At 35.4% G+C, this 25,247-nt stretch overlaps 1 protein-coding gene across 3 annotated transcripts in view; it reads left to right on the forward strand.

The window, feature by feature from the left end:
- The window catches only part of LOC100551145 (utrophin), a 259,447-nt gene that overhangs the window by 161,161 nt on the left and 73,039 nt on the right, over nucleotides 1–25,247 (forward strand). For all 3 annotated transcript variants that reach the window (XM_010707135.2, XM_010707136.3, XM_010707137.3), the window contains 3 exons: nucleotides 11,009–11,138; nucleotides 21,876–22,144; nucleotides 24,513–24,659. In XM_010707135.2, the coding sequence (XP_010705437.2) occupies nucleotides 11,009–11,138; nucleotides 21,876–22,144; nucleotides 24,513–24,659 (546 nt within the window). The remainder of the gene's footprint in view (nucleotides 1–11,008; nucleotides 11,139–21,875; nucleotides 22,145–24,512; nucleotides 24,660–25,247) is intronic.

Consider the following 25,247-nt stretch of genomic DNA (forward strand, 5'->3'; position numbering starts at 1 on the left):
AAAATACAGACTACGCAAACACAGGAACGTCTATTTCTGACAAACAAAAAAAAGGAAAGAATTTCTCTCTTGTGTGTGAAGAGGTAGATGATTGCTATTGTACAGTGCAGGGAAATGGTGGAAGATGTTGTGGATGTACAGGGTTTCTAGTACTAATGGAATATTTGGGTACTTTTGTGAAATTGAGTAATAACCTATTTGATATGCAGAGACGTTTTATGTGTTTTCTGTCAGCTTGGAGGCATTGCTTTGTTAGGATGCATATAAAAATAATTTTATTCATACTTTATTCCTCTTCTGCCTTTCTTTCTGAGTATTATCAGATATAAATTATCAGCAGAAATTCTACCAGTTGCTACCTATAAAGAGGAGACATAAATTTGACTGTCAGTGTTTCCACTATGATCTCATTTGAGGTCTATGTAATTAAGTAGCAAAACCTGTCCAAAGCTATGCTGTTAAGATATGCATTGCACAGTTTCCCATTTTGAAACTATTTAGAATTAACATTAATGACACCAATCTCCTTTGCTTCACCAAGTAAACTAAAACTTCAGTGTAGATGGAGCAAGAAATGTAAGATCTGTATTTTAGATAGGTACATGAAACAGCTCCACTTGAAATTGAACTTACGTAGATTATATATTTCTCCATCTTAACAGTTGACTTCAGAGAGCATAATCTCTTACAGTATATTGGAAATAGACGAACTGCTGTGCATTGTTTAGCATTGTACGATGGCGTTTTGCTGTGGAGGTTTGTTTGTCTTTTTTCTCGGCAGACAGTATAAAATGCTGTTGCATTTTTTTAATTGATTTGTTAGTGTCAGTCTTTGGATAATGGCTTTGTGCATTTTAGGATAAATGTTCTGGTTTAGTCAAAAATTTCTTATAACCTGTTGTGCAGCAGACAGTAGCAGATATTGTAAGGGAGAGGCAAAAAAAGAAGAAAGAGAGATTAAAGAAAAAAAGAAAAAAAGGAAAAAGGACAAATAGAGGAGGGTTATTTCTCTTCCTATCTCTCGCCCTCCTTATTTCTCAACAAATGACAGAAAGTGTATCGATATTTCTTTTGAAACCTATGTCTGATGTACAATGGTTGATGACACCTTTTTCTTTAAAGCAACAATTTAGTTTAAAATAAAAATCAGTGATAAAAATTAACTGCTGTTCAGACAGTGGCACAGGTTTGCTACTCTTGTATCCGAGACAAATGACTGGCCTTTTTTCATGATTTCTTGGATTACTTGTGTTAGTAATGGATGTCCGTACATTTTCCAAAAGGAAAAAAGCTGGAGAAATGAGAATTTTGGTTTCCTGGTTTCCTGCATATTTTGTTTTTACTTGGTCAGACATTTTTGTGTGTGTGTGTCATTTTCTTTGTTTGTTTGTTTTTTTAAAGGACTGTGCAGCCCTTTAAATATCTACTCGTGTTTAAAATCTGCTCATTGTTATGAGGCTCTTTTGGGCTTTCTAAAACCTTTGTATCTCATGTCAGATTTTAGATTACTTTTGCCATCCAGTGACTTGTAAAGGAGAGGCACTTATTGTAGAAGACGTCCCTGTCCTGCTCGAGTGATCAAGTCTGTGTAGCTGGCATAAATTGATTTAACTTTAGATATGGTTCTAAAAAATGCCTAAATGTAAAAATAAATTACAATGTAATTGTGAAGTGATTACTACATTACAAACTGTCATCCTTCTAGCGTGCTGATATTAGTCAATGACAAAGCAATACCTGAATGTCTAAAAAGAGTGCTTGGAAATGCATTGTTTTTTATACTGCTTGTTCTTAAGTTTGTATGGCTCTTGTAGAAATATATATCACTAGCATTCATAAGAGCACTCATGAAGTCAAGAATGGGATGTTTCCAGCTGTTGTTCAGCTTTCCTTATTTTGTTGGTTGGTGCTTAGGTGTGCCTTCTCTGAAATAAGGAGAACATCACTACCAATAACCTGCTCTTTCATCAGAAGGGCACTGCTAGGATGCACTTGGGTAGTGATTACTGTAGGACTCTCACCTTCTCATTGAGTATATTGGCATTTTATAATGAAGCAGGTTAAGGTATAGTGTATTATGTAACAGATGCAATGTGTATGTTTGTGTCTTTAAAAAAAAAAAAGAGCAGAGAAAATATTTGTGGGCTGCAATTGAATTGCTTTTATTTGGATCTGATCTAAAATGGAGTGTTCGGTCACTTCTTAAAAACAAATATATGTTGACATCACAAGTTACAGTTAATAATTTTAGTATGAACAATGTACACTCCAGGAAAAATTAAAACCAGAAGTTTTATGCTCTTCTGCTCTGCAAATCTAGTCCAGACGTTCCTTTAGATTTTAAATCAAAACCAAACGAAAACAAAAAATCCATCAAATCCCAAACCTCTAGCCTTTCAAGGTTGTTGAAACAGGGTGGCTGCCATGTTTCCATAAAAAAAGGTTGCTGGGATTAATTTTCCTTCATGAAAAGCACATTGTAGTTCTGTGATGTAAAATTAAATATGTACTTAGAAGCAACTTGGCATCTGAGAATTGTTTCACTGCTTGCATTATGATTACTGCTGTTATGTAAAAGTAAACACTATTTCCGATTACCCAAAGAGTAGAAAGCTTCAAGAGCTACTTTTTCTATTGTTCTGTCAGGCTCTGCACTCCAAGCCAGGCATTTTGCTGTCTGTGGAGAACAATCTATACGAATTCCTATGTTAAATCCTGCTTAGGTATGTTATGTGGATATTTTTGTAAAAGTACCATTAAAGAGATGTCTTTGGTAACAACTCAGGATTTTAGAGTGGATTTTCCAACATCTATGTAAATCACATGGTTACAAGCATCCCATGCTTTCCAGTACCAAACTTTTCAGGGTAGCCAAGACTCGGTTATCAGTGGCCTAGAAACACAAATAATAAAGTTTCCCCTCAGTGGGCTGGAAAATAAAAACTCCAGTTACATAACATTATTGGAAGACACTAATGAACATCATTGTGCCTTATGCTTTGTAACCTTTGCTCAATTAAGCAGTGTTTCCCTTCATCCCTATTTGGATTTAGCTCCTGTAGCATCTCTAGGGAATGCAGGACTTGAAGCAGTTCTTCTTTCTCAAAAGACTAGAAGGGGTTCTCATTAATGATTGACAAATGATTAACTGTGTGAAAATCAGTTTTTATTTCATTTTCTTTCTTAAGAAAAAGTGTACCCTTCTACTCTTTAAGTCAATAAATGCTTTTAAATGTCCTTTTAAATGCAATCTATATTAAAATAAAGCTTAGCTCTGCCATTATGATGTAGTATCAGATTCTCTTTTGTGCCCAAAGGAGTCTGTTCAAAGTCTCTGCAAGGTTATTTTAAGTGAAAACTTTCCAAAAGGGCTTCAAAATGTCATTTTATTCTTTTAAAATGCTGTTAAAGGAAAATGAACAAAATAGCCTTACAGTTGTTGAACTACTTCTAAAAACATCAGAAGGAAGTCAGTTACCCTTTCTTAACTAAGGCATTAGCACATAAATACTTACTGTTTGAGATTATCAATTTATTAGTTTTTAAAAAGTAATATTTCTGAAATTGGAACAATGAATGATAAAGCACAGTTTCTATCCTGTCTTTTTGGATCTAAGCTGTTCTACTATAGCACACTTTGTTTAAGAAGTAGTTATAGATGCTTATTTTATATAATACCTGTCTATTAAAGGGTACACAGAGCAGAATGATTTTTTCATTGAATAGCCATTAACACATCCTCTCATCCACAGACCAGTGTGGGAAGGGAAAGAGAGATTAATAGTCTCAGTGAAGAAGCACCCCTATTTCTGGCCTGAAGCATCATTTTTGAGAAATTCAGGGGAAAGTTTAAAGTAAGCTAACGTTTCTTGGCTGCAGAAGATTGCCCGTGTGCATCTAATTTTTTCTTTTGTCCAAACCTGTGCTGTTACATTTCCGTTCATTTTGTTTTGCTGTTTATGCAGGCACCCTAGCTGCAGCTCTGTTTTGCTACTATGTATTGCCACCACAGCAATAGTGGCAACATGGTGAATAGGAAACAGAAACAATTCATGGAAAATGCAGTCTTCATCACTCGCTTATCTTTGGCCGTTTCTTAGGTGCCTTTTGCAAGTGCTGTGTGATATACTTCCAAATTCTAAAATTTAATTTTAGATTCTTCCATTTGAAAAAGTGAATCTGAAATAATCAAGATGTATTTATTACAGATCATCTTGAGTGAGATCATATGGCACGTATGGAACTTCCAGGGGAATCAGGCCCAGCCAGCATGAGTCCATGAAAGGCAGATCCTGCTTGACCAAACCGATCTGCTTCTATGATCGAGTGACCCACCTGGTGCATGAGGGAAAGGCTGTTGATGTAGTCTAGCTAGACTTCAGCAAAGCCTTTGGCAGTGTCTCCCACGGTATTCTTTTGGAGAAGCTGTCATCTTGTGGCTTGGACAGACACACTCTTTTCTGGGTAAAGAACCGTCTGGATGGTTGGGCCCAGAGTTGAATCCAACCGGTGACTGGTCACAAGTGGTCTTCCCCAGGGGCCTGTACTGGGGTCTGTACTGTTTATTCTCCTGGACAAGGGTATTGAGCGCACCCTCAGTAAGTTTGCAGATGACACCAAGTTGGGAGGAAGAGTTGATCTGCCAGAGAGTGTAGGAAGGCTGTACAGAGGGCTCTGGACAGGCTCTTTTTTTCTCTATGATCCTTACTTTTCTTTCCTTATTCTGATGTTGGTCACTGTTGTCACTGATTACCCAAACACATTAAACTAGGTCTCATCTGTAGAGCTCTGCGTGCTGCATAAGTCTCTTATGCACATCTCCAGCTATTAATTGTCATATATTATGTACCATTTTTCTCTTTCCTGGTTTCTGTTGCCACACAAATTGAGTAGGAAGTGGTAACAGGTAGATGCGTGGTAAGATGCAACATAACAAATATTGTTCTTTATTTGAATGCATTTTATATCAGCTGGAGTATATGCATTATAAAATTTACTTTTGCATGGAGATGTGTCCAGACACCAAAATATGTACTGCTGAAAATTTGTGCATATGTGTTTATATTAAATACTGTCTGTCATGAAGGAACAGCTTTTGAGCACGCTACATTATTTTGTCTTTCTTGTTGGTTCTTTAACAATGCAGACAGCTGGCAAAGACTCTATCACAACCTTGATCTCTGTGTGATCTGTATAAAAACAGTTTTGTCTCCAAGTTTTCTCAGTTATCCTATTTACTCCTTCCCTTCATCCTGCCATATGCTATGCATGATTTTTCCATTTCATTTTGGTGTATAAAAGTAAAAGAAGCTTTGCAAGCACCTGGTGCAGAGTAAGGATGACTAGGTAATTAAATGCTACAGGAGCTGCTGATTGGCATAAGAAGCTACAGTGTGATAAAGAGATACAAACCGCAATAACATGCATCTTTACTTCCTTGAAGGAGTGCATAATGAGACTTGATTTAAATATGTTCCATTTTTAAGAAATATCCCTTGTGTTTTCTTTGAAATTAGCTTTGCCTTCATCTGTTGGAACTGTTAAGCTGGTCAGCTCCTTGAATTACTCTGTACTATTCTGTACCATTCAAAACAGGAAAAAAGGCTGTAAATCAACCATGTATAATTATGGAAGCTCAATTAATATGCTTGAAATATAACATTAAGTGCAATTTAAGGAAATATGTGCTTACAGGGTACACTAAATTGTGTAAAAATTCATGACTAGCAAAACTTTTTCTAGTGTTTTAATTTCTTAAATGTCGAAATGGCTTCTGATATGAAGCATTACTGGCAGAATTTTTAGAAGAATTTTGGTTTAGGCAAGTTCTTAGCTGTAAATTGAGGCAGTTAAGTTGGGGAATGGTAGCTTGAAAGAAGAGTTTATATTAGAAATAATAAGCATCTACGTAATTGAGAGGACAAACAGTTTAGAGTTATCTTGATTTAACAGAGTAAATGACATATAGGTTTCCAAAGATATAGTGTGAAAAACTTATATTTCACAGTTACTGAAAGAGGAACAAATAAAAATGGAGAATAAGTGAATGATTAGAAATAGTTACAAATCAGGTGTGTAACACTACTTGGATCCCTCCCATTTATGAGTCAGTGGTAAACAGCAGAATCATGTGTAGTGATTTTTTGGGTTATTCTGTCAATCAGTTAACCTGAAGGATCTCTTTTTGCCATATTTTCATTTATTATTTAATGTCTACCAAAAATTTAGTATTAATTTTCAACTTATTTTTATCCATTAAAGAATAGCTAGCTCGAGGGAATTTCTCCTTCTACCGAAACCTGTGTAATCCTCAAAGCAATACAAATGCTCTAGTTTCATCCTTAAAGCCAAGTAAGAGAGAATGATAGGACACAGTCATATACTTCTCTGTTGGGAGAGGTGCATCCATTCTGAGTAGCCATTTGGGAGGTATCTTAACAAAACTGTAGAAGACATGAAAAAAACACAATTGCACTTCTTATTTTGTAAAAACTTTTAATACAATAATAAAATTCAGTACTGCAGCCTTTACGTTAGTTGCTGGCTTTTTTATGACTTATTTTTACTCTGTAGTGTTCTTGTAGATCTGATTTCTCCAATGAAACTTTTCTTCGTTCCACTCAAGTCAGATTATATTTGAGCTAAAGATTAGATTTCTAAGTGGATTTCTTTTTTGTTCTGTTGCAGAGAGGTTTGCCTGGAAGGACAAGAGGGTATTGTTGATATATCTGCTTATTCTTGCATCATGTACTCTCATTGTTGTTCTTGTTTACTTGCTCAAAGTGAGACGGGGAAATAAATTGAGTATTGCAGAAGAAATGAGGAAAAAGCAATGCAAGTCTGAATAGCTGTTCTGAAACCGCTTCATACATCTGTAGCATAAAAAGCCTATAAACTTTAATGTCAGAAATCTGTGGTGGGCTTATAACACTTTTTACTCATAAATTACTTCAATATTAATATTTCAGATATGCAAAGTTTTTTTCACATTAAAAGATTTTATTGTCAACATTTATTAATGGTAAGGAATGATGTGGATGATTTCATAATGATGAGGTACATGGGCCAAAGTCTGTAGATTGTTCATTGTTAAGATAATCTTAAAATCTGTGTGTCAACCTCAATTTGAACAACTTTGTTGGCAAGGGTGGTGGAAGGAGGGAGCAGATAATTAAATCCAAGGTCTCTGAGGTCAAACTTGATTGAAGCTTTATTGAAGGTGATCAGGAAAAATTGATGAACACACTATGTTAAGCAGACAAGACAGCAAAAGAGGTCCATCTCGAGATTATTTCTAACTTTGCTGAAATTTCTGAGCCCAAAATCTCACATATACATATTTTTATATATGTGAGGCTTTTGTTAATGTTTTGGAAATCTTTGGAAAATTACACGGGGAAAAAAAGCTAAGAGTAATTCTAAGTAGAAACATTTCCTTTTTCATACTGAAGTAATAGTGCCTCTTTTTATTCGATATTAAAAATTAGGATAGCATTTTAATTATGCATCCACACAGGTTCTAATAACCAAAAGCATTTTAAATGGGTAATTTTTGAATGCAGTTCTCCAAGGAGCCTTAATTGTACAATAGCGATAATAGCTTCCTGCCTTCCCTCTTTCCTGAAATAAATTTCTGCATATAGAATGTTTTCAAGATCTGTATGGGTGATTTCAAAGAGTTTTATTCCAGAGTATGTTGAAGGACTTCTTTAAGAATGTTGCTTTTATGATGCATCAACTTGTCAATAAAATTTTTAAGAGTGTAGGGCTTGGTGTGTAAATAACAATTTATTTTTTTTTGACTAAACGTAGTATGTACTAAATCTCACAAAGAAATTGGGCTTATTTTGCTTATTGCTATTGCCACTATACATGCAGGATTAACGCTGTTCTGAAGACTTTTTTTGTATTAAAAGTAAGGGTTAATAGTAATCAGAGATAGGTCTGTGAAATGCAGACTGAAATATTTTCATTATTTTGGAAATAATATAACTTCTGTAAATGTAATGGAAGATGGTATGGAAGATGGTATGTTTTGATTAGTTTTTGTTGTTTTTTAATATTTGGAGCAGAAGTAAAGTGAGAGTGGGAAAATTTGGGGAGATGAGGAGGATAAAGGAATTGCGGGGGATGGGGTATTGGCAGAGAATAACATCTTGCCGCCTGCAGGGCCAAAGTCAAGTGGCTGGTATTCTTGTATTTCTGGCATCAAAGAGCTTTCTGATAAGAAGGATAAGGTAGCATTTGTAATATTGAAAGTTTGAATGTTTTTTCTGCTGGATGAATGAACATGGTGGTCAAGGCAGAATCTGAATGATTGGTGGCGGAACCTAGAAAAGCCTAAAGAATTTGTGTAGCATATAAGGATTTTCAAGTTACAAAAGCAGTTTAGAAAACTGGGACAAAATTGTTTACTGTACAAGAACAGAGCTTCACAGAGCAGGCAGCCCTGGTCAGAGTATTGTCCCCAGTAGTGAACAGTAGTGTGGTTTGAACAATAGGACCCGTGAGTTCTTTCAGGCGAATAGGCAGTTCAGAGGTCCGTAGTCCAACTTTTAGATGAGGATGCTCTATTCGATCAGATCAAACCAGCAGGAAACCAGCTGTAGAAACCAGCTATCATGTCCCTTCTCTACTTTACTATGATAGTGGACAGGTGCTGGAACAGGCTGCCCAAAGAGTTTGTGGATGCCCCGTCCCTGGAGGGGTTCAAGGCCAGATTTGGATGGGGCCCTGGGCAGCCTGGTCTAGTATTAAATAGGAGGTTGGTGGCCCTGCATGTGGCAGGGGGGATGGAGATTCATGATCCTGAGGATCCCTTCCAACCCTGGCCATTCTGTGATTACAAAGACTTGTCTTCTGCAGGCTTAACAAGTCCAGCTCTTACAGCCTCTCTTTGCAAGACAAATGCTTGGCAAACATGGTTGTAAGATCTAGAAGGCAATAATTTGTTTGTGTAGGCTGTCATGGAATTTCTAAATAGAAGTTAAAAAAGGTACTGTTTTTGTTATGTACTGAAAGGTCACTGACATATGGAAGCTTAAAAGAATAGGAAGGGTAATCTTATTGTTACTGTGTTGTCATGCAGTATTAGTTCTGTAGCATTTTCATTTTTAATTTTTTTTTTTGCTTAGCATTTAGATGAATTAGAGTCATAGAGAAAATGGTCTATTATGAAAAAATGTTTTATTTTGCTCTGTAAATGTTTTTGTTTCATTAGTGAAACTGTACATATCTGAGGCAGCACTGGTGATGTGAGAAAAAACGAAAGAGCAACAGCAGCAGCACAGCAGCATTTCTTTGTTTCACTTTAGCTAAATGGTTTTGTCTGTGTGCAACAAAGAAATCAGAACGTAATCTTGGGAGGAATTCTGAGAAGCATTATTTGTCTTTAATAATCTAACATTTTTGAAACAGCTTCTTCAAGATACAGTATTCCAAATATCCAAACATCCGTGTGTTTGGAATGGATGAAATCTTAAGACGAAATCTCTACCCCTCAGTTTTAGGATAGGCTTCTCATTAAGGCTTGTTTAAGATTAGAAGCCTGTCTTCCAAGAGCAGATGGATGATAGCCTTTGTTGCTGGAATTGCTGGATCCATGCAGAGCTTTGCTTCCTCTAGATGTTTGCTCTTTTATGAAGAAGTTGAATTAGATGTTCTGTTGTCCTCCTGAAGTTATTAACAATGCTTCTGAGAACCTTAAGATCAAAGGAGTCTTTTTTTTTTCCTTCCAACAACAACAACGACGAAAAACAATTATGTAAGAAAAGCTTGTGCAAGAAATCTGTAGGAAAATAAGAATTCAGTGGTAGTTCAGGTTTTCTAGACAGGAGAGCCTAAGTGACTTCAGCCATCCAGAAGTATCTTCATCCTGTACCCTGGACAGGAAAGTAACCTTAACACTTCCACCATGTGGAGGAATTTGGAGAAAAGAAGCCTTTTCTTCTGTTTGCCCTTATTTTACGCTATAAACTATTTTCTGTAGTCTGAAGCATTTGCCTTGTTATGAACACTGGCTAACTGCTTTTCTTAGCTGAAGAGTGGACTGAGCAGATTGTGTCAGCAAAATGAGCATTGATTTCCTAATTAGATATTAAAAAAATGTTGGAAGATATTAAGCGGAGCATTAAAGTAATATTTAAATAATATTTCTTTTTTGGTTGATAGAAAGTAATACAAATAAATCATATAAAGCAATTTCTTTCTAGTTGAAATTGATTTATACTTAAAAATGAGTAGAGGAAAATGCTTTTGGGAAACATAGCTGACTACTCTTTTGTAAAAGGATGGTTACAATTAACCCTTTAAAAGGTCATAATCACTAAAGAACAAAACATCATGAAATTCATTTCCATTATCGTGCAAGCATTGTAAAGAGAAATTGCTTTTTTCCCGCTGTATATGAGATTTAATTGTTTCTGTATATAAAGATTAAAGTATTTTTGGCTAATTTGAGAAGTATGTTTTCAGAATATATTCCTATCATAATGCATGTGGTTATATATTGTTCAAGTTTTAAGAATACTGTTAATGGGAGAAAGGAAAAAAGAGTGTTTTCTAAAGAAGTAGTCTTGCAGTTCTTTCTAGAGGTTGTGAAATTGTCATCTGAGCTTTCAGTAGATACAATTTTTTTCTATTCCACAAAAAAAGAAAATATATTCTGTAGCAACCTACTATATATTAGCAATCTTATTAATATCAATAAGACCTTTGATTAGTTTTGTTTAAAGTACAATGTAATAATTTCAGTTCCTGTTAGACAAGTGTTTTAAAAATCTACCATTATTATCTTTCTTGTATTCACTTATTCAAGTTAATTCTGTAATGATAACCTTTCTAACCTTAATTCATTTCTTGTCATTTCTATTTCATAAAATTGACATTTTATCTTGCAGTCTGAATCACTACACAAGTCCACTCAGATGTGAAATAAGGGAAAATGGTCTAGTATCTGCTGTTTATTAGATCAAGTTACAAATGACATTCTTCTTTCTCTTCGCAAAAGGCTCTGCGACGTGAACTGAAGGATAAAGAGCAAACCATTCTCAATGCTGTTGACCAGGCACGAATTTTCCTTGCTGACCAACCAATTGAGGGGCCTGAGGAACCAAGAAGGAACGTACATTCAAAAACAGGTCAGAAAATACTATTTTCCTGTTCAGAATAGTCAAATGGAAAGAAAAAGGACCTACTTGTTCCTAATATGTGTTTTTTATCACAACTACTTGATTAGGCTTCAGAATTTTCTAAATGACTTTCTAATTACTTTTTTTTTTTTTCCCCTAATGATTTAGCCTTGAACTATTATTAAACTGCTTTGGTTGGAAGTATTCAAGTTTTTATTGAAAGAAGAAAAATTTTTGCATTTCTTTTTCTGGTTTTTGATGTAGAGCACATCATTAGTTCTGTTCATTATTTTCTTTATATTAATGTATGCACCTTGAATATACTTAGAGGAGCAAATAAAGATGCATATTTTACATCATTATTACAAAATTTTACCCCACAAATGGAAATGAATGTATTCTGTGAATATGTTGTCATAAGAAAGTATTCTAGTTGTATTTCACTAGATGTAAAACAAGTCAGCTTTAGGAAGGCAATCATTACAGAGTCATAAAGATTCAAATCTTTTAATGAATTATTGCTAAGGAATGAAACACGACTCTCCTAGATATAATATTTACTTTTATTTGTCAAGATATTTGTCTCAATATCAGAGACCATCAACAAGGTAATAATTTTTCCCTATTAGGCCCATAATCCCCAAATTATGAAAAATGTACCAAATATCTCAGTAATTACAGTGAAAATATGTTATAATCAAAGTATAATTTAGTCAGAAATGTTTTTCAGACATTAGCCACTTTATAATAAAATCTTATTTCTTTTAATTACTGAAGAATTCATCTTGGAAAAAGCTAGTAATTTACAAAAATATCAGCTGCTGTAGAATGTGAATAATTTACTCTTCTATATAATTTATAAAAGTATAAAGCTACTTCTATAGCTATGGCCTGTAGCTTCTGTAAGGAGTTGAGTTTTCTTCCTATGCGTCATTGAATCTCTATAGCAAACTTTTCAGGTTTGTTCACGGAAGCAACTAATCTTTCTTGCATTGGCAGTATAAATTTGTGCAAAATTTCTTGTGATTTCCTATTTCATAATTCAGCTTTGTGCAGAAGTTTGAATATTGGTGAGTAAAGCCATTTCTTCTCTGTGATTTAAGTTAGATGCTGTGCTGGAGTTTTACTCTGGTTTTTGAAATCCTGTCTCTTGAAAGCATTCTGCTTGTCTTGCTAATTTTACTCACAATCTTGTATGATATATTGCAGCTGTAATGTTTTCTTTGTTTTAAACTACAACAAACTTCAGAGTTGAGAAATAGGAAAAAGTTTGCTTTTATATTTGCTCATTCTGTTGAGAGTACACACAACCAAGTAGACGGTCTGTAAATGATGTGTGAGTGTGTCTTGTCTACTCATCACTGAAATAAAATATGCTTGGGTTGGAAAGCTTTGTAGGTACGGTTTGAACTTACTTTCCTTGTCCTTCCTCATGCTCAGTTCCATACATATTCTTTTTCAGAGTGTAGAGTCTTGGCTACCAGCTGAGTATGCACCCCACTGCTGTGCCTCAACTGGGTGAAAGGAAAAGGGAGAACACAGATGAGAAAGCTTATAGGTCAAGATGGAGATCGATCCATTGAAAGCTAATGCTATGACTAGAACAGACTTGGTGAAAATAAGCTATTTATTTTAATAAGCTATTTAATAAGCTATATATTTTTTAAGCCACTTAAAATATGTAATTAGTCAGTAATGGGAAACAAATAGACAAACACTAAAAGAAGACCTTTCCTTACCCCTTTCCTATTCTCAGCTTGACTCATTCCTTCCCAGTTCCTGGACACAGAAACCACATATGGAGCACTGTTTCTGTAGATTAATAGACTTTCAGGCCAAAATGTATCTTTGAATCTTCTGCTCTGATCTCTTATATATCAAAATATGTTAAATTTCACCCAGAACTGAATGTAGTACTTCTTTTTTTTTTATAAAAATATCACCCATCTCCAGAAAGCTCCACTAAAGTTGAACGCATCCAGAGACGTGCAGTGTTTCTTCTGAACAGTGATTTTTAGTGAAGGATTTGAGTGCAAGCTTTTTTGCTTTTAAAATGTTTAATGCTTTATTTTCTGTCAGCCTCTCAGTCGTTGTGTTCTCTGCAATACATTAGTTTGCTCATTAACATCAGTGAAGTACACTTAACATTGCTAAAGGTGAAGAGCATGGTTTTGGATTGTAAACTGTACTGCAAATAGCAAAAACATTACCTTTTTGGGGAACTCATAATAGCATTAATTGGAAAATCACTATTTCTTGAATTTACTTTTTTTTTTAATCTAAAAACAGAATTGTTGAGGTGCAGAGTTAGCTAATCGAAAGAGGTTGTAAAATATCCAGCCTTTCAGGTTACAGAAAGGAAAGGACAATGCAAATGCTGATCGTTGTGTAAGAATTCAGGGTACATTGGACTAGTTATCCCATGATTATTTCAGTCTCAGGTTTTTCACGGTAGCGATAAAGTCTTGCCATGTGATTCTGCTGTGGCATCAGTTCAGACTCTTTTGTACATTATAATAAATTAAGATAATCTGAGTAACCTTTTCACATCCCCTTGAAATGCATAATACAATCAAAATGTAATTGAAAAAAATTATCTTGCGAGAACATCCTTTACAGATAGTCATAATATTTAAAAATAAACTCTTTGATATCTTTTCTTCTCAGGCATCATCTTTGAAGCTTTCTCTATTCCTTTATAAATACACACTACAAAAGAAAACTGAATCATAATCTAATTCAGTCTTTGTATTAGTTGTCTGACTTCACCTGATTTGCACTTGGGCTGTTAAGTAAAAGAGTAATTCTGCCTAGGCATGAAGTAGGCGACAATATCTAAGAAAGTTTTTTTGTTTTTGTTTTTCTTTTTGAAATAGAAATTGTAAAGATAGTTTCAGTTAACCAAAGTTTTAAATTTGAAAGTCTCCTGAATTTAAACAGCACAAAAACCCACAGCACACACAGGCTCATTTGCCATTAGTGATCTCGATTTCACTTCTGGTGTGACAGGACTTTTTTTCCTTGTTCTGATGCTCAAGTAAAAATTTGCTTGTTTGTACAGAGGCTTCTCCAGGGAGATTTGCACAGATGTTTTCATCAACAGTATATCGGATTACTGAGCATTACAGTTCTGACAGCACATCATGTCCTTTTGGAGAGGATTCTCATTACCTGCTTGTGAATCTTACTGTAATTTATGTGCAACTTCTGCTCTCATTCAGATTTTATATATATAAAGTATGTAGTAGCAGCTCAGGTACTGCTTTGCATGGGTTGTTGCTTCTGTCCTTGCATGCTTGCTGTAGGAACTGAAATTGTTCATGATTCCTGATTGGGAGAAGTTTGGCAACAGGGATTTCTCTGAGAGCAGACCTTGACTGATGCATTTACGTGCTCTTTCTGAATTGCTTTCTCCAGTCTCTCTCTTTTTACCCCCTAGAATTTTTCATGCCAGGGAAAGCAGTGTTGCAAGGACAATGAGTGAGAGATGTAGGAGAAAACTTGTGAGAATTGGTTTCGACCTTGATGAAACAAGATTAATTTGAATACGTCCATTGTTACATCACAACAGAGTATCTGTTATTGGTTCCTTTTTAACCTGATATTGACTATATCTCTGTTTATTTCAGCTTTATCACAAGAATGTAAAATCAGGTTATGAGCTAGCTTTGATTTCTACTCTCTTGTGTTGCCCTTATACTTGCCTTGTCAGCACTCAGCTGTACCATGCAGTAATTAGCAGAGTAAAGCACAATTCTTCAGCTTCCGGGAAACTTCCTTCGAAGTTCATTTTATCACGCATCATTCGTTATCGCCTGCCTTTTATTCTCATTTTGTTTTCCCATATTTCCTTACGGAGGCAATATTACCTGAAAAATAAAACAATCAAACTTGATCCTTCCCTTGCCTTTTAACTTCGGCACCTGAATGGAGCTAATTGACAAAATCCATCAAGCTGCCTGCTGATTTTTATAAGTGGTCAGGGTAAGGAAATTAGAAATACTTGCATTTTTAGCTTTGTTGCCATTTTTCCCTGGTATAGGAGAATTATAACAATTTAAAATTATAATAAACTTTGTGAACAGTTTTAGGTCTATGCCAGAGTTAGAGCTGGCTTTTTATTAAGGTTACTGGCCATGGGTTGCACAAAGGGAGGAAGAAATAGTATTTCCTGCTCCTAGAGTTATACAGACCAATGATACAGCTTTTCTGAAATTCTGTCCTTAAAATTACACTGCTGTTTTATGAGGGAGTGGAGCTTTTTTTTTTTTTTAAGTAGGTAACACAAATTTGCATCTTATCAGATTAGTGATTCGCACTGCAATTGAGAATATTTCCAGGAGTCTGCATTATTGTAATAGTTTTGTTATGATTCCTAGCTTCAGTCAGATTCCTAACTTCAAAAGCTTTTTTTTGGTATCAAAGGTCACGTGATAAACACATCATTTAAGATTGAGTCTTTTCTGTCTGTTAACTTCTTTTAATTGAAAGCATAGAAAACCCCATAAACCACGTCTGTGTTTTAAGAGAAATGTATCAGTGAATTACATACGGATATTTTAAACATGCAACCACACAAAACCTTCTCCTGTGTCAGACATAAAAGTCAAACTTCTTTCCTTCCTACTACTGAGCAAGTTCGGATAGATTCTCCGCCATTATCTTTTCTCTTATCAAGGAAGACCTTACTGTAGCTAAATAGTCAATGTACTGTATAGAGTTGGCAGGAATTCTGTTCTAAACTACTTGTGACATAGCCATCACACGCTACTGGAATATGTGTTTGTTCTTTCCTACCCAGATGTGCTGAGTATTGAAATCTTGAGCATTACAGAAGAATGAAGAGCATGTGGGCACAGAGTTCAATGGGCTCATGGCCAGAGGCTACTTACACTGTTTTCAACATTGCTATCTGCCTTTTAGGTGATGCTCAAACTGCGTTTGAAACATGCATCTACTCATGAGAAAATCTTATGATGATAAAATATTTCTCTCCCTTTTCAAATAGATCTCTGTTATCCTTCAAGTTAAGGTCACGTAAATGGAGCTTTAAAATTGGTCTTGCAGCATCTAAACAGTAGCGTGCTTAGAGTCGAATTAGTAAAAACTCAAGGAAGTTGTTTTGATTTTCTGAGTGGTGTGGAATGAAACCTGAGGGAAGTTTAAGTCAGAATTCTTAACAACTGAATACTGGAAACAGGCTGAGGCTATAGTGATTAATTAGTAGTTAATTTTATTATTTTTTAAAAATCATTATTATTTTATGCTTATTTTTAACCTCAGGATATAAGCACTGTTACATGCTGTGCTATGGCCCAGTTTTATACAGGATGCTTCCCAGGTGGAAGCCATGTTCTTAAAATGCTGCCTTGTTTTAAAGGCATCAAAGCTTGGTCTGTAAGAGATCTGTCTCTACAGTCGCAATGTAGATTACAAATGGATGTCAAGGGTCAAAACTATCTATTGTCCTGACTGAATTGTCTTTAGCTTAGTTTGGTTGTTTTTGGTGTGTGGTTTGGTTTTGTTGTTATTTTTTAATTATTATTTTTTCAGTGATGCCTTTTTTTTTTTTTTTTTTTTTTAAATTGCCATTAGAAGCTGTGTTTCAGTTTCTGGGCCAGGAAAAGAAACTTCATTGATTTCTGAAGAAATAAAAGGCCTGGTATTCTGCAGTTACAGTGTTGTGGAAGGAAACACAGAACTACTACTTCTTTGCTTGCCTAGTGTGAGTGGGATTCAGTGATTATATCCTTTTCTCTATTAGGACTCTCTCTTTGGCAGAAATTGGAAGAAGATATAATAGATTCTTGATGCTGTAACAATACTATTCTTTTTTTTTTGGTTTTGTGGTAGGTGCAGATGAAAATATTTTTCATACCTGCTTTGTGTTCCTTCAGCAGCACAATCTTTGGGCTTTCACAGTGCTTTAGATCACAGCATTTAATAAAAATGGTTGGTTTTTACTGGGAAATATTGTATGTTTTGATTATGCTGATAAATTACACTGGTTATGCTGCATAAATAACAATCTTGGGGTTATTGTGATTTTTAGTTTTCCTGGGATAAAGTCGGATAACCTAATTATCTCTCAACTGAAACTTATTTTCTCTTTGTTTCATCCATCTCCTTTCTTCCCCTCCAGCACCCATTGGCAAATATGAACAACCACTAATAAGGGATTTGTGTATCTGCTAGTATAGTTCTTACATCTCTATCTGGAGATAAATAATCCAGTCCCTCTCCAGAAGTATTCAATATCTGAAGTTAGCAGCTCTGACTATTCATTTTCTTTGTATTTGGGACTCTGACTTCTGCAGACAAACAATTATTTATCTTTTATTTTGCAGACTTTTCTCATTCACTCTGTTAGATTGTTTCTCTGGTTTGAAGAACTTTCTGTTTTGATAGAACAAGACCTAAATAGACTAAAACAAAAAAGAGTGGTTTTTTTTTTTAATTTCTTTTAATTATATATGGAATAGATATTTGAACTAGAATAGAAAAGAAGACATGCCTCGTTACTAGTCCAACTAATTGCTGCATTTCGACATTAACCGCTTGCAGATTGTTCTTTGAACTTCCTGTTATATCTGAACGAAGTTTTTGGTCCAGATTGTTAGAAACTCAGTGAATGCTTTCACTGAAGTGATGATAAAGTCTTCATCAGACAGCTATTACAGTGCTCTTGGTTCTTCTGCTAACTAGCTTGACCGTGTGCCATTGTGTCTGTTCACATGCTCTGAAGTTGTCTGTAATGATTTCAGTACAGTTTTGCCCATCGTTGTTTTGCTGAAAAGATTGATTGAATCAAGGCAGAGAAGAATGTTTTTACATAATGGTAAAGTAAAGCAAAAATATTGCAAAAGTAGTTAATGTAACTTTGGCAAGACAGAAAGAGATCACTAGCTCAAGCAGAGTTGTTTAGAATCAAAACTGCCGTAGCCAGAACAGCTTACCTGAAATAAATTCTTAAGCAAGAGTAACTTTCCTCACTGAGAACTTCCATATGTAAGTATTTTCCTTATATGCAAGTGTGTAAGGAATTTTTACTCCTAGACTTGTTCAGTCTTGGAAGTCTTCTTTCCAAGGCACTCTCTGCTACAGACAGGAAACAACTCTTGTGACAAAGAAATGCTCATTAAAATCAAGGGTTTTTTTCACTTAAGAAGCATTTGTTTCATGGTCAGCTACTATCCTTCTTCCCTCACAGAGGAATCCTTGCTTCTGAGAAGCCGCTAAAATGGAGATAATGTAATAAGTAAGAAAAGAGAAAGGACAACAAACAAACAAACAAACAACAAAAACCTGATCATTTGGAAGACTTTGTATTAAGTAGGAACAAAGAGCTGCAAGTAATACGTAGCATTTTTTCACAACATAAAGGATCTGTGTCTGCCAGTTTGTGTAATGACAGATTAATGAAACAAATTTAAACTCATAGAAGAAAATTTCTTCCATTAAAACATTTTTTATGATACTAGGTTTACAATTCTGTGCTTTGCAACTGTGTGCTCTATGCTTGAAATAAGTAATGTGGTGCTCACTAATAAGTTGGGTTTTCATGATTGAAAAGATGAAGTCATGCAAGATGTATTTCTCTCTTAACTGAACAGAAGCTGAATGGCTTTATAGCTCATAAAAATGTGTATTTGGCTTTATTTCTCCAGTAAATAAACTTTTAGGGCAAGTTTACAAGCATTCTGAAGACTTTCATAAAATAAAGCAGTTTTGCAAGGCATTAATATTTTTCAAATAAAATAGGTGGCGGATCCCATTGCACAGTGACACTGATTTGATGAATGATCTTCCAAAATATTTGTTTTCAGTTCTGTTGGGACACTTAAATCACCCCCATCAGTCTGTAATCTTTTTCCTTCCCAGATTATGACTGGTGACTGGTTTGTCATGAGTAAAGCTGCCCTATTGTAGCTGGTCAGACAAGTAACATCAGGCCTCTTTGATTTTCATTGGTAGCTATACATTTTAATTTTTTCTTATTGATTCTGCTGGAGTGAGAAATAGTTGTTGAATCTGTTGTGTCAGAACGATCATACCCAACCAAAAGCTTCTCTTGTTAAAGCTTTCTGGATATTCTTTGTGAAGTAAATATTCATTTTAAATGACTTGTTAATCATCCAGCTTGGAAGTACTAAGACATTCTGACATGATGCTCTCCTATACAGAATTGATAGTTTTTGACTCTGTTAAATCTGATACCAATATGTGATGTTGGATAAGAAAGGCAGATAACAGCTTTGTACATGTGCAACTTCTACTTGATCCAGTTTCTTGGTATTATGTCCCTCTGTATTCACCATTGCGCAATGCCAACCAAGGAGACTCCTCCACTGGGTCTGCGACTTTCTTCCTCTTTTCAACAAAGTTCAGCATTTCCTTTCCTTTTGTAAAGTGATCCACCTTCAGATGCCTCCTTAGTCCTCATTTAAGGTCCTGCAGCTTTCCCTGGCAGGGCCTGGTTGTCCATTTGATGATACTCAACATTGCTGTTAGTTACAACTTGCCTCTGTGCTGTACAGTCTTGGCTTCAATGATGCACGGTCTCTTTGTGACTGGATTGTAGTTGATTGTCATTAATTCATTAATGAAATGTAACTGTTTAAAAATTCCAAAAATACTGCATAACTTCTCTGGTATCTTTAAGTAAGCTTTTTTTTTATTTTTTTTCCTGAAACAGCAACTTTTATCTGAAAAGGTTTGTTTGTTTAGAATTTAAACTTTATTTCTTTTCCTAAAATCTCTTGCAAATCTTGGGTTAGAGATCATCCCAGAACTGTATTTCCTGTGATGTATTCTACTGTAATTGCTGGAATTCAGGAGACAAAGTACAATTTATCAGAGTTTATCTGGTCTTCATTTTTATTCTGATTGTCTGTTTTGCAGAGTGTGGTTTAGTGCCGTGCCTCTGTGCTCTGGAGCTACATATATAATGATTCCATAATCTTCCTCCCATTTGAACCATCTCCTCCAGTAAATGGCTCGAGACAGCAACTAGTTAAATGATACAGATTTTTGTCTTGGCTGTTCCTCCCCGCATTCTGCTTCTGAAACACCCTTTTGCCATTGCAGTATCTGTAAGCCTGGCTAGCCTCTACTTTTGCAAGCAAAATACGCATGAGTGGTGTTCTTGCCTAATTGCTTATGACACTCTGCAAGTCACTGCAATATTTTAGTAAGCCTAATCTGTTTTACTCTTTCTTCAAATGCCTCTCAATTGTTTGAAAGAACTCATTCTATAACCTACAGCCTAGAGATTTATCTCCATGTTTTTTAGGGTGTTTGCTCTTGTTAGTCCTTGTCTCTCACTCTGCATTGGTTACTGTTGGTGATATTTTCTTTTCTTAACTGGCCAGTTCTTAGAAAGTTGATTTATTCTATTGGGCAACTTATTTGTTTGACAGTATTCTATCTGCCCTGCATAACCCATTAAATTGAAAATGTACACATCATGATCTTCTCTCAGATTGCATCAGGATTCAGTTGTTGAATACTGTTCTAATACAAGCATGTTTGTAGTCTCGTGTATCAAGACTTGTATGGGCAAAAAAGATTTGAAAAAATTGTAAATAAATGCTTTGAGTTTGTTGGCAGAAATTCTGGTTTTGATCCAAACAACTTCCCGTTACTTCAACATCTAGAAAAAATGCATCTACCTTTCTTAGCTACAAATTAAATGTATTGTCATGATTTATTTTGTATTATTTGTATTGTATTACTTTGCATACATTTCAATACTGCAAGATAAGGAACATTATTTGCATCACCAGAAGCATAGTAATTGAACATTTGCAGCTAGAACAGTGCATTTACTTTGACGTTCACCTAACCTTTGCACAGCAAAAATGCTTCCATTCCCATGTCCGCAATCCTTTCCCAATCGCCCCCTCTCCCCAGGTGACCAGCTTCAGTCTTAGTTATTATGATATCTTTAAAGATATTATATTAAAAATTGTGTGTCTTATTTGTCTTCTGAGAAAAATGCTGCTTTCATCTTTGTATTATTATATATAATTTATTCATAGACACCACTTGAATTTTAATTGCAAAAGAAATCACCTGCTGTGGTGAAGAGATGTGCCTGGCTGACTCGGTGCTAATTGTCAATAGGAGGTGAAACATGTCCGTAGTGAGGAGGACTGTCCTATGTTTTACAGACTAAACAGGGACTAGGAATTTAAATATAAGGAAATTACTGAAATAATCAGTGTCATCTCTCGTGACTACAGCTGGAGGCTGTGTGTGTGACCCTTTGGTTTTGGTTATTCATTTGCAACTGGTGTTGGTACTCAGTATACTTCATTTTTTCCTAGCAAATAAGAAAAGATATATCCTGCGGTATAGGGTAGAAGATGGTGGTAAGTAGCAAAGTGCTCTTGTTCTTTCTACATGAAATTGGCTTCAAATTCCTAATATAGTTTCCAGCAGAGAAGAATGGTATTTTATTTTCTCCCCTACACCCTCAACAAGCCAGCTGTAAGTTGCCTTTGCTTCACAGATATTCTAATATGTGGAAGTCAGGAATAGTTTCCTATCATCTTATCAAGCTTTGTCATTAAGAATGATACAGGTTTATTACAACTATGTAAAAATGCTACTTTGTACCTGCTGAAATAAATTATCAATTGACTCCGGACTTACAGACATTCTTGAGCGTGCCTCTCAGAGGCACTCTAACTGGGCATGAATAAAAGAAGAAATAAACAGCATAGCTTTTCTTTCTCTCTGCAGAGTTGACCCCTGAGGAGAAAGCTATGAAGATTGCCAAAGCTATGCGTAAGCAGTCATCAGAGGTAAAAGAGAAATGGGAGAACCTAAATGCCAGTGCCACTATCTGGCAGAAGCAAGTAGACAAAGCATTGGAAAAACTGAAAGACTTGCAGTGTGCAATGGATGACCTCGATGCTGACTTGAAGGAGGCTGAAAATGTGAGGAATGGCTGGAAACCTGTGGGAGACTTGCTTATAGATTCGTTACCAGATCACATTGAGAAAACTACAGTAAGTGTGGAATTTCTGGGGAACATTTAGCCTGTTTGACTCCTCCATTCTACCATCATGTGCAGTATTGTATACTCTATGTATTTAAACTCATATACAATGTAAACTGCTCTTTAAAGACTAGATTTGAGGTTACAAGGAAAATCCAGTACTGTGCCACTTCCTGTCAAGCAAGAAATGATCAGCAAGCAACAGAATTGTATGAAAAACAACATTAAATGAAAAATGTGTTCTAGGATTTTACGCCTAGAAATGCTGTCTAACCCACAGTTAGGCCATGGTTATGTTTGGAACTTTGCCCAAGCATTGGTGTACCAGCAAGCTGAGTCAGTTACCTTGGCAGATGTGACAGGAGGCTACCTTCCTTTTTTTTCTAGCAGTGAGCTGTCAGATCTGTTTGGCGATCACTTATAGCCACCTTCTTAGAAAAAACATTAAGAGCACTTTTAGTAATACAAAACTATATATATACACACACATTTTTAATTTCTGCTTCTTAGCTTTCACAGACTTCAAGTGTGTTGTTTATTTTAGCTTGTGTGAGTGGAAATTTGCTTTTATTTTGGCTTGACTTCTCTTAAGGATTACTTTAAAGGGAAGAACAAACCAAACATTACAGTAGAATGTTCTCATGGGCATAACAATTCTTGCAATGAAGATTCCAGGCTGCTCTTACAGGGCTCAGCATCCCAAAGTGTTGCTGCTCGTGATGGATAATAGTTATCCTTTGCTTAGAAGCATGGGTTGGGTGGGGACCCAGTAATGCAGAGCACCTCAAAGTAGGAACACCTTCTGATAACTAATATTACGCAGGAAAGCTGCCTCTGAACAGCATGATTTTTTGGCGAGTGCCTGATCTAGAAGAACATGTTAGGTTTGCTTTTTAAAAAAATCAATATAATAGCAGCAGTATGATGCTATACCAGGCAAACTTAGCCAGTATCACCAAGATTCTGTTTCACAAACACACCTTTTCAGTTTTCAAACTCAAGAAGTATTTGAAAAAGAGGATCCTGGTGTATTTGACAATCCATTACTTTAGTATCAGTAGCTGGTATTGGAAGAAGGAAGAGACATGGCTTGTGAAATATTCACTCAGAAATAGTCTTTGTGTATACAGAAGCCTATGGACTGAGACAGTACTTCACTATGTGAAGTGATGTAGCCCTGTGTTAATTTCATACATATCAACTGAAGTATTCTCATTCTTCAAATTTTGTTGCTTCCTTCAGGTTTAATGGAACTTAAATCTTAAAAACAAAGGCAGTCAAAGCTGACTTACATCCACAGTGTACCTAATTTGAGGAGAATAATGCATCTTCTTCTCTTACACTTTAATATAGATACCTTTTTACCTATAGATACATTTTGATAAAGCTACTGATGCTGAATAGTTCTTTAATCTCATGTTAAGAAGTCAGTGGTCATATCTCAGTGGATTATTCTGTAAAGAAAAGTAAAGCAAAAGTTTTTTAGATATTCATAGCTGTGTAAAAAATGAAACATCTGCTAAGGGGCCTGCTGGCTGACCAGGATCCAAACAACTCCTCCTTGCCGGTAGGTGCCTTCTTTTCCTAGGCCTGATAAGAGAGGTTTTCAAGGGAAGTTAATAATTGAATTGTCCAAAGAATCTTTCTTTCCATTATTTTTGGCTTGTTTCATAATGTTTAGTCAAGCCATTTATAAGGTTGAACAATTAACTACTCATAGCAAGAAAGAAATTTGATGCATCTTTTCAACTGTAACTAAAGCTTGCATCAATTTTGTCCTAATGCTGTATTTAGTTCCATTTCATTCAATAAACCTTTTTTCTTCTTTTTAATCATGGTGATAGTTTTGCTCTACAGTTATAATCAGGTAAAACATTGTACTCCTTTTTTTTTTAGAAGGTACATTCCTTCATGCTTTGCTAATTCAATAATAGTTTTTAAATTGAATTTTTGTCAGCTGCTCCATACTGAAAAATTGTAGTTCCTGAATCTGTTTTTTCTTAAGAGCTGTTGACAGCGACTGTACTTCTAAAGGTCGTGCTCTGTCATAGTCTATTTCTATTTGAAAAGAAAGGTTCTAAAGCCATACGGCATCATTAATCACCTCATTGGTACTCTGTTTCAAGGGTGGAATTTGAATGCAGGCATTTGGGTAAATTTCATGCAGTTTGTTTTTCATTTCTTTCTAAAGAAGTGGGTAATCAGTGTTGAAATGAATGAGCTTTCTTTGCTGGAGTATTCTAGAGTTGTGTACAGTTGTTTAATGTCAGATGCTGTATTGGGCAAGTCAGCACCATGATCAGTTTATTGCAGGTTTTTTTTCTTTCTTGTTGCTCAGATGTCCATTGAGCATAAATGTTGGACTCTTACTTTTTTAGGCTTTTAGAGAAGAAATTGCTCCCATCAACTTGAAAGTTAAAACAGTGAATGATTTATCCAGTCAGTTGTCTCCACTGGACCTTTATCCATCATTGAAGATGTCTCGTCAATTAGATGATCTCAATATGAGATGGAAGCTTTTGCAGGTATTCTTCCGAATGTGTGCAATAGCAGTGGGGTTGTTGTGGGGATGCTTATCACCCTTTTCTGTTCTTTTAAGACATGCATTATTACCCTTTATTTGTTATTGCTGTCTTTAAGATGTTAGTTGAGTGGTACAAAAGCAAAAAGGGGAGTTCTTTTTTCTTCTGTGACTTGACCAACAACTTTTCCTTTCAGACTGTCTCAGTAGTTTACCCACTCAAGAGACTACATTAATCTCTGGAGGCTAGTGAGACCCATTATTACAGTTTTTACCATGTCATAGCAGCCTTTTTACTGTATAAATCATTGTTACTGAATATTTATGTTGTGCTTCCAGCGCATGAGAAAGCTGCTTTGTTTGGCTTTGGTGGTTAAGTTTTTTGAAGGGAATTTTGCTTAAAATAATTTAAGTATTAGTAGAGCTACAACAAGACGTAAGCTATTCCACATTTAGCATTATAAAACAGAGGATATGCTATGAGAGATTCATATTGTTTAGTTATGACTATCAGTGATTAAATAGTCTGAGAAATGTAAATCAGTGTGCCTGATTACAATTCAAACTTGTGCAGTTTTGCACTGAATGGTTT

The sequence above is a fragment of the Meleagris gallopavo genome, chromosome 2 (genome assembly GCF_000146605.3).
Source record: "Meleagris gallopavo isolate NT-WF06-2002-E0010 breed Aviagen turkey brand Nicholas breeding stock chromosome 2, Turkey_5.1, whole genome shotgun sequence".
Taxonomy (NCBI): Eukaryota; Metazoa; Chordata; class Aves; order Galliformes; family Phasianidae; genus Meleagris; species Meleagris gallopavo.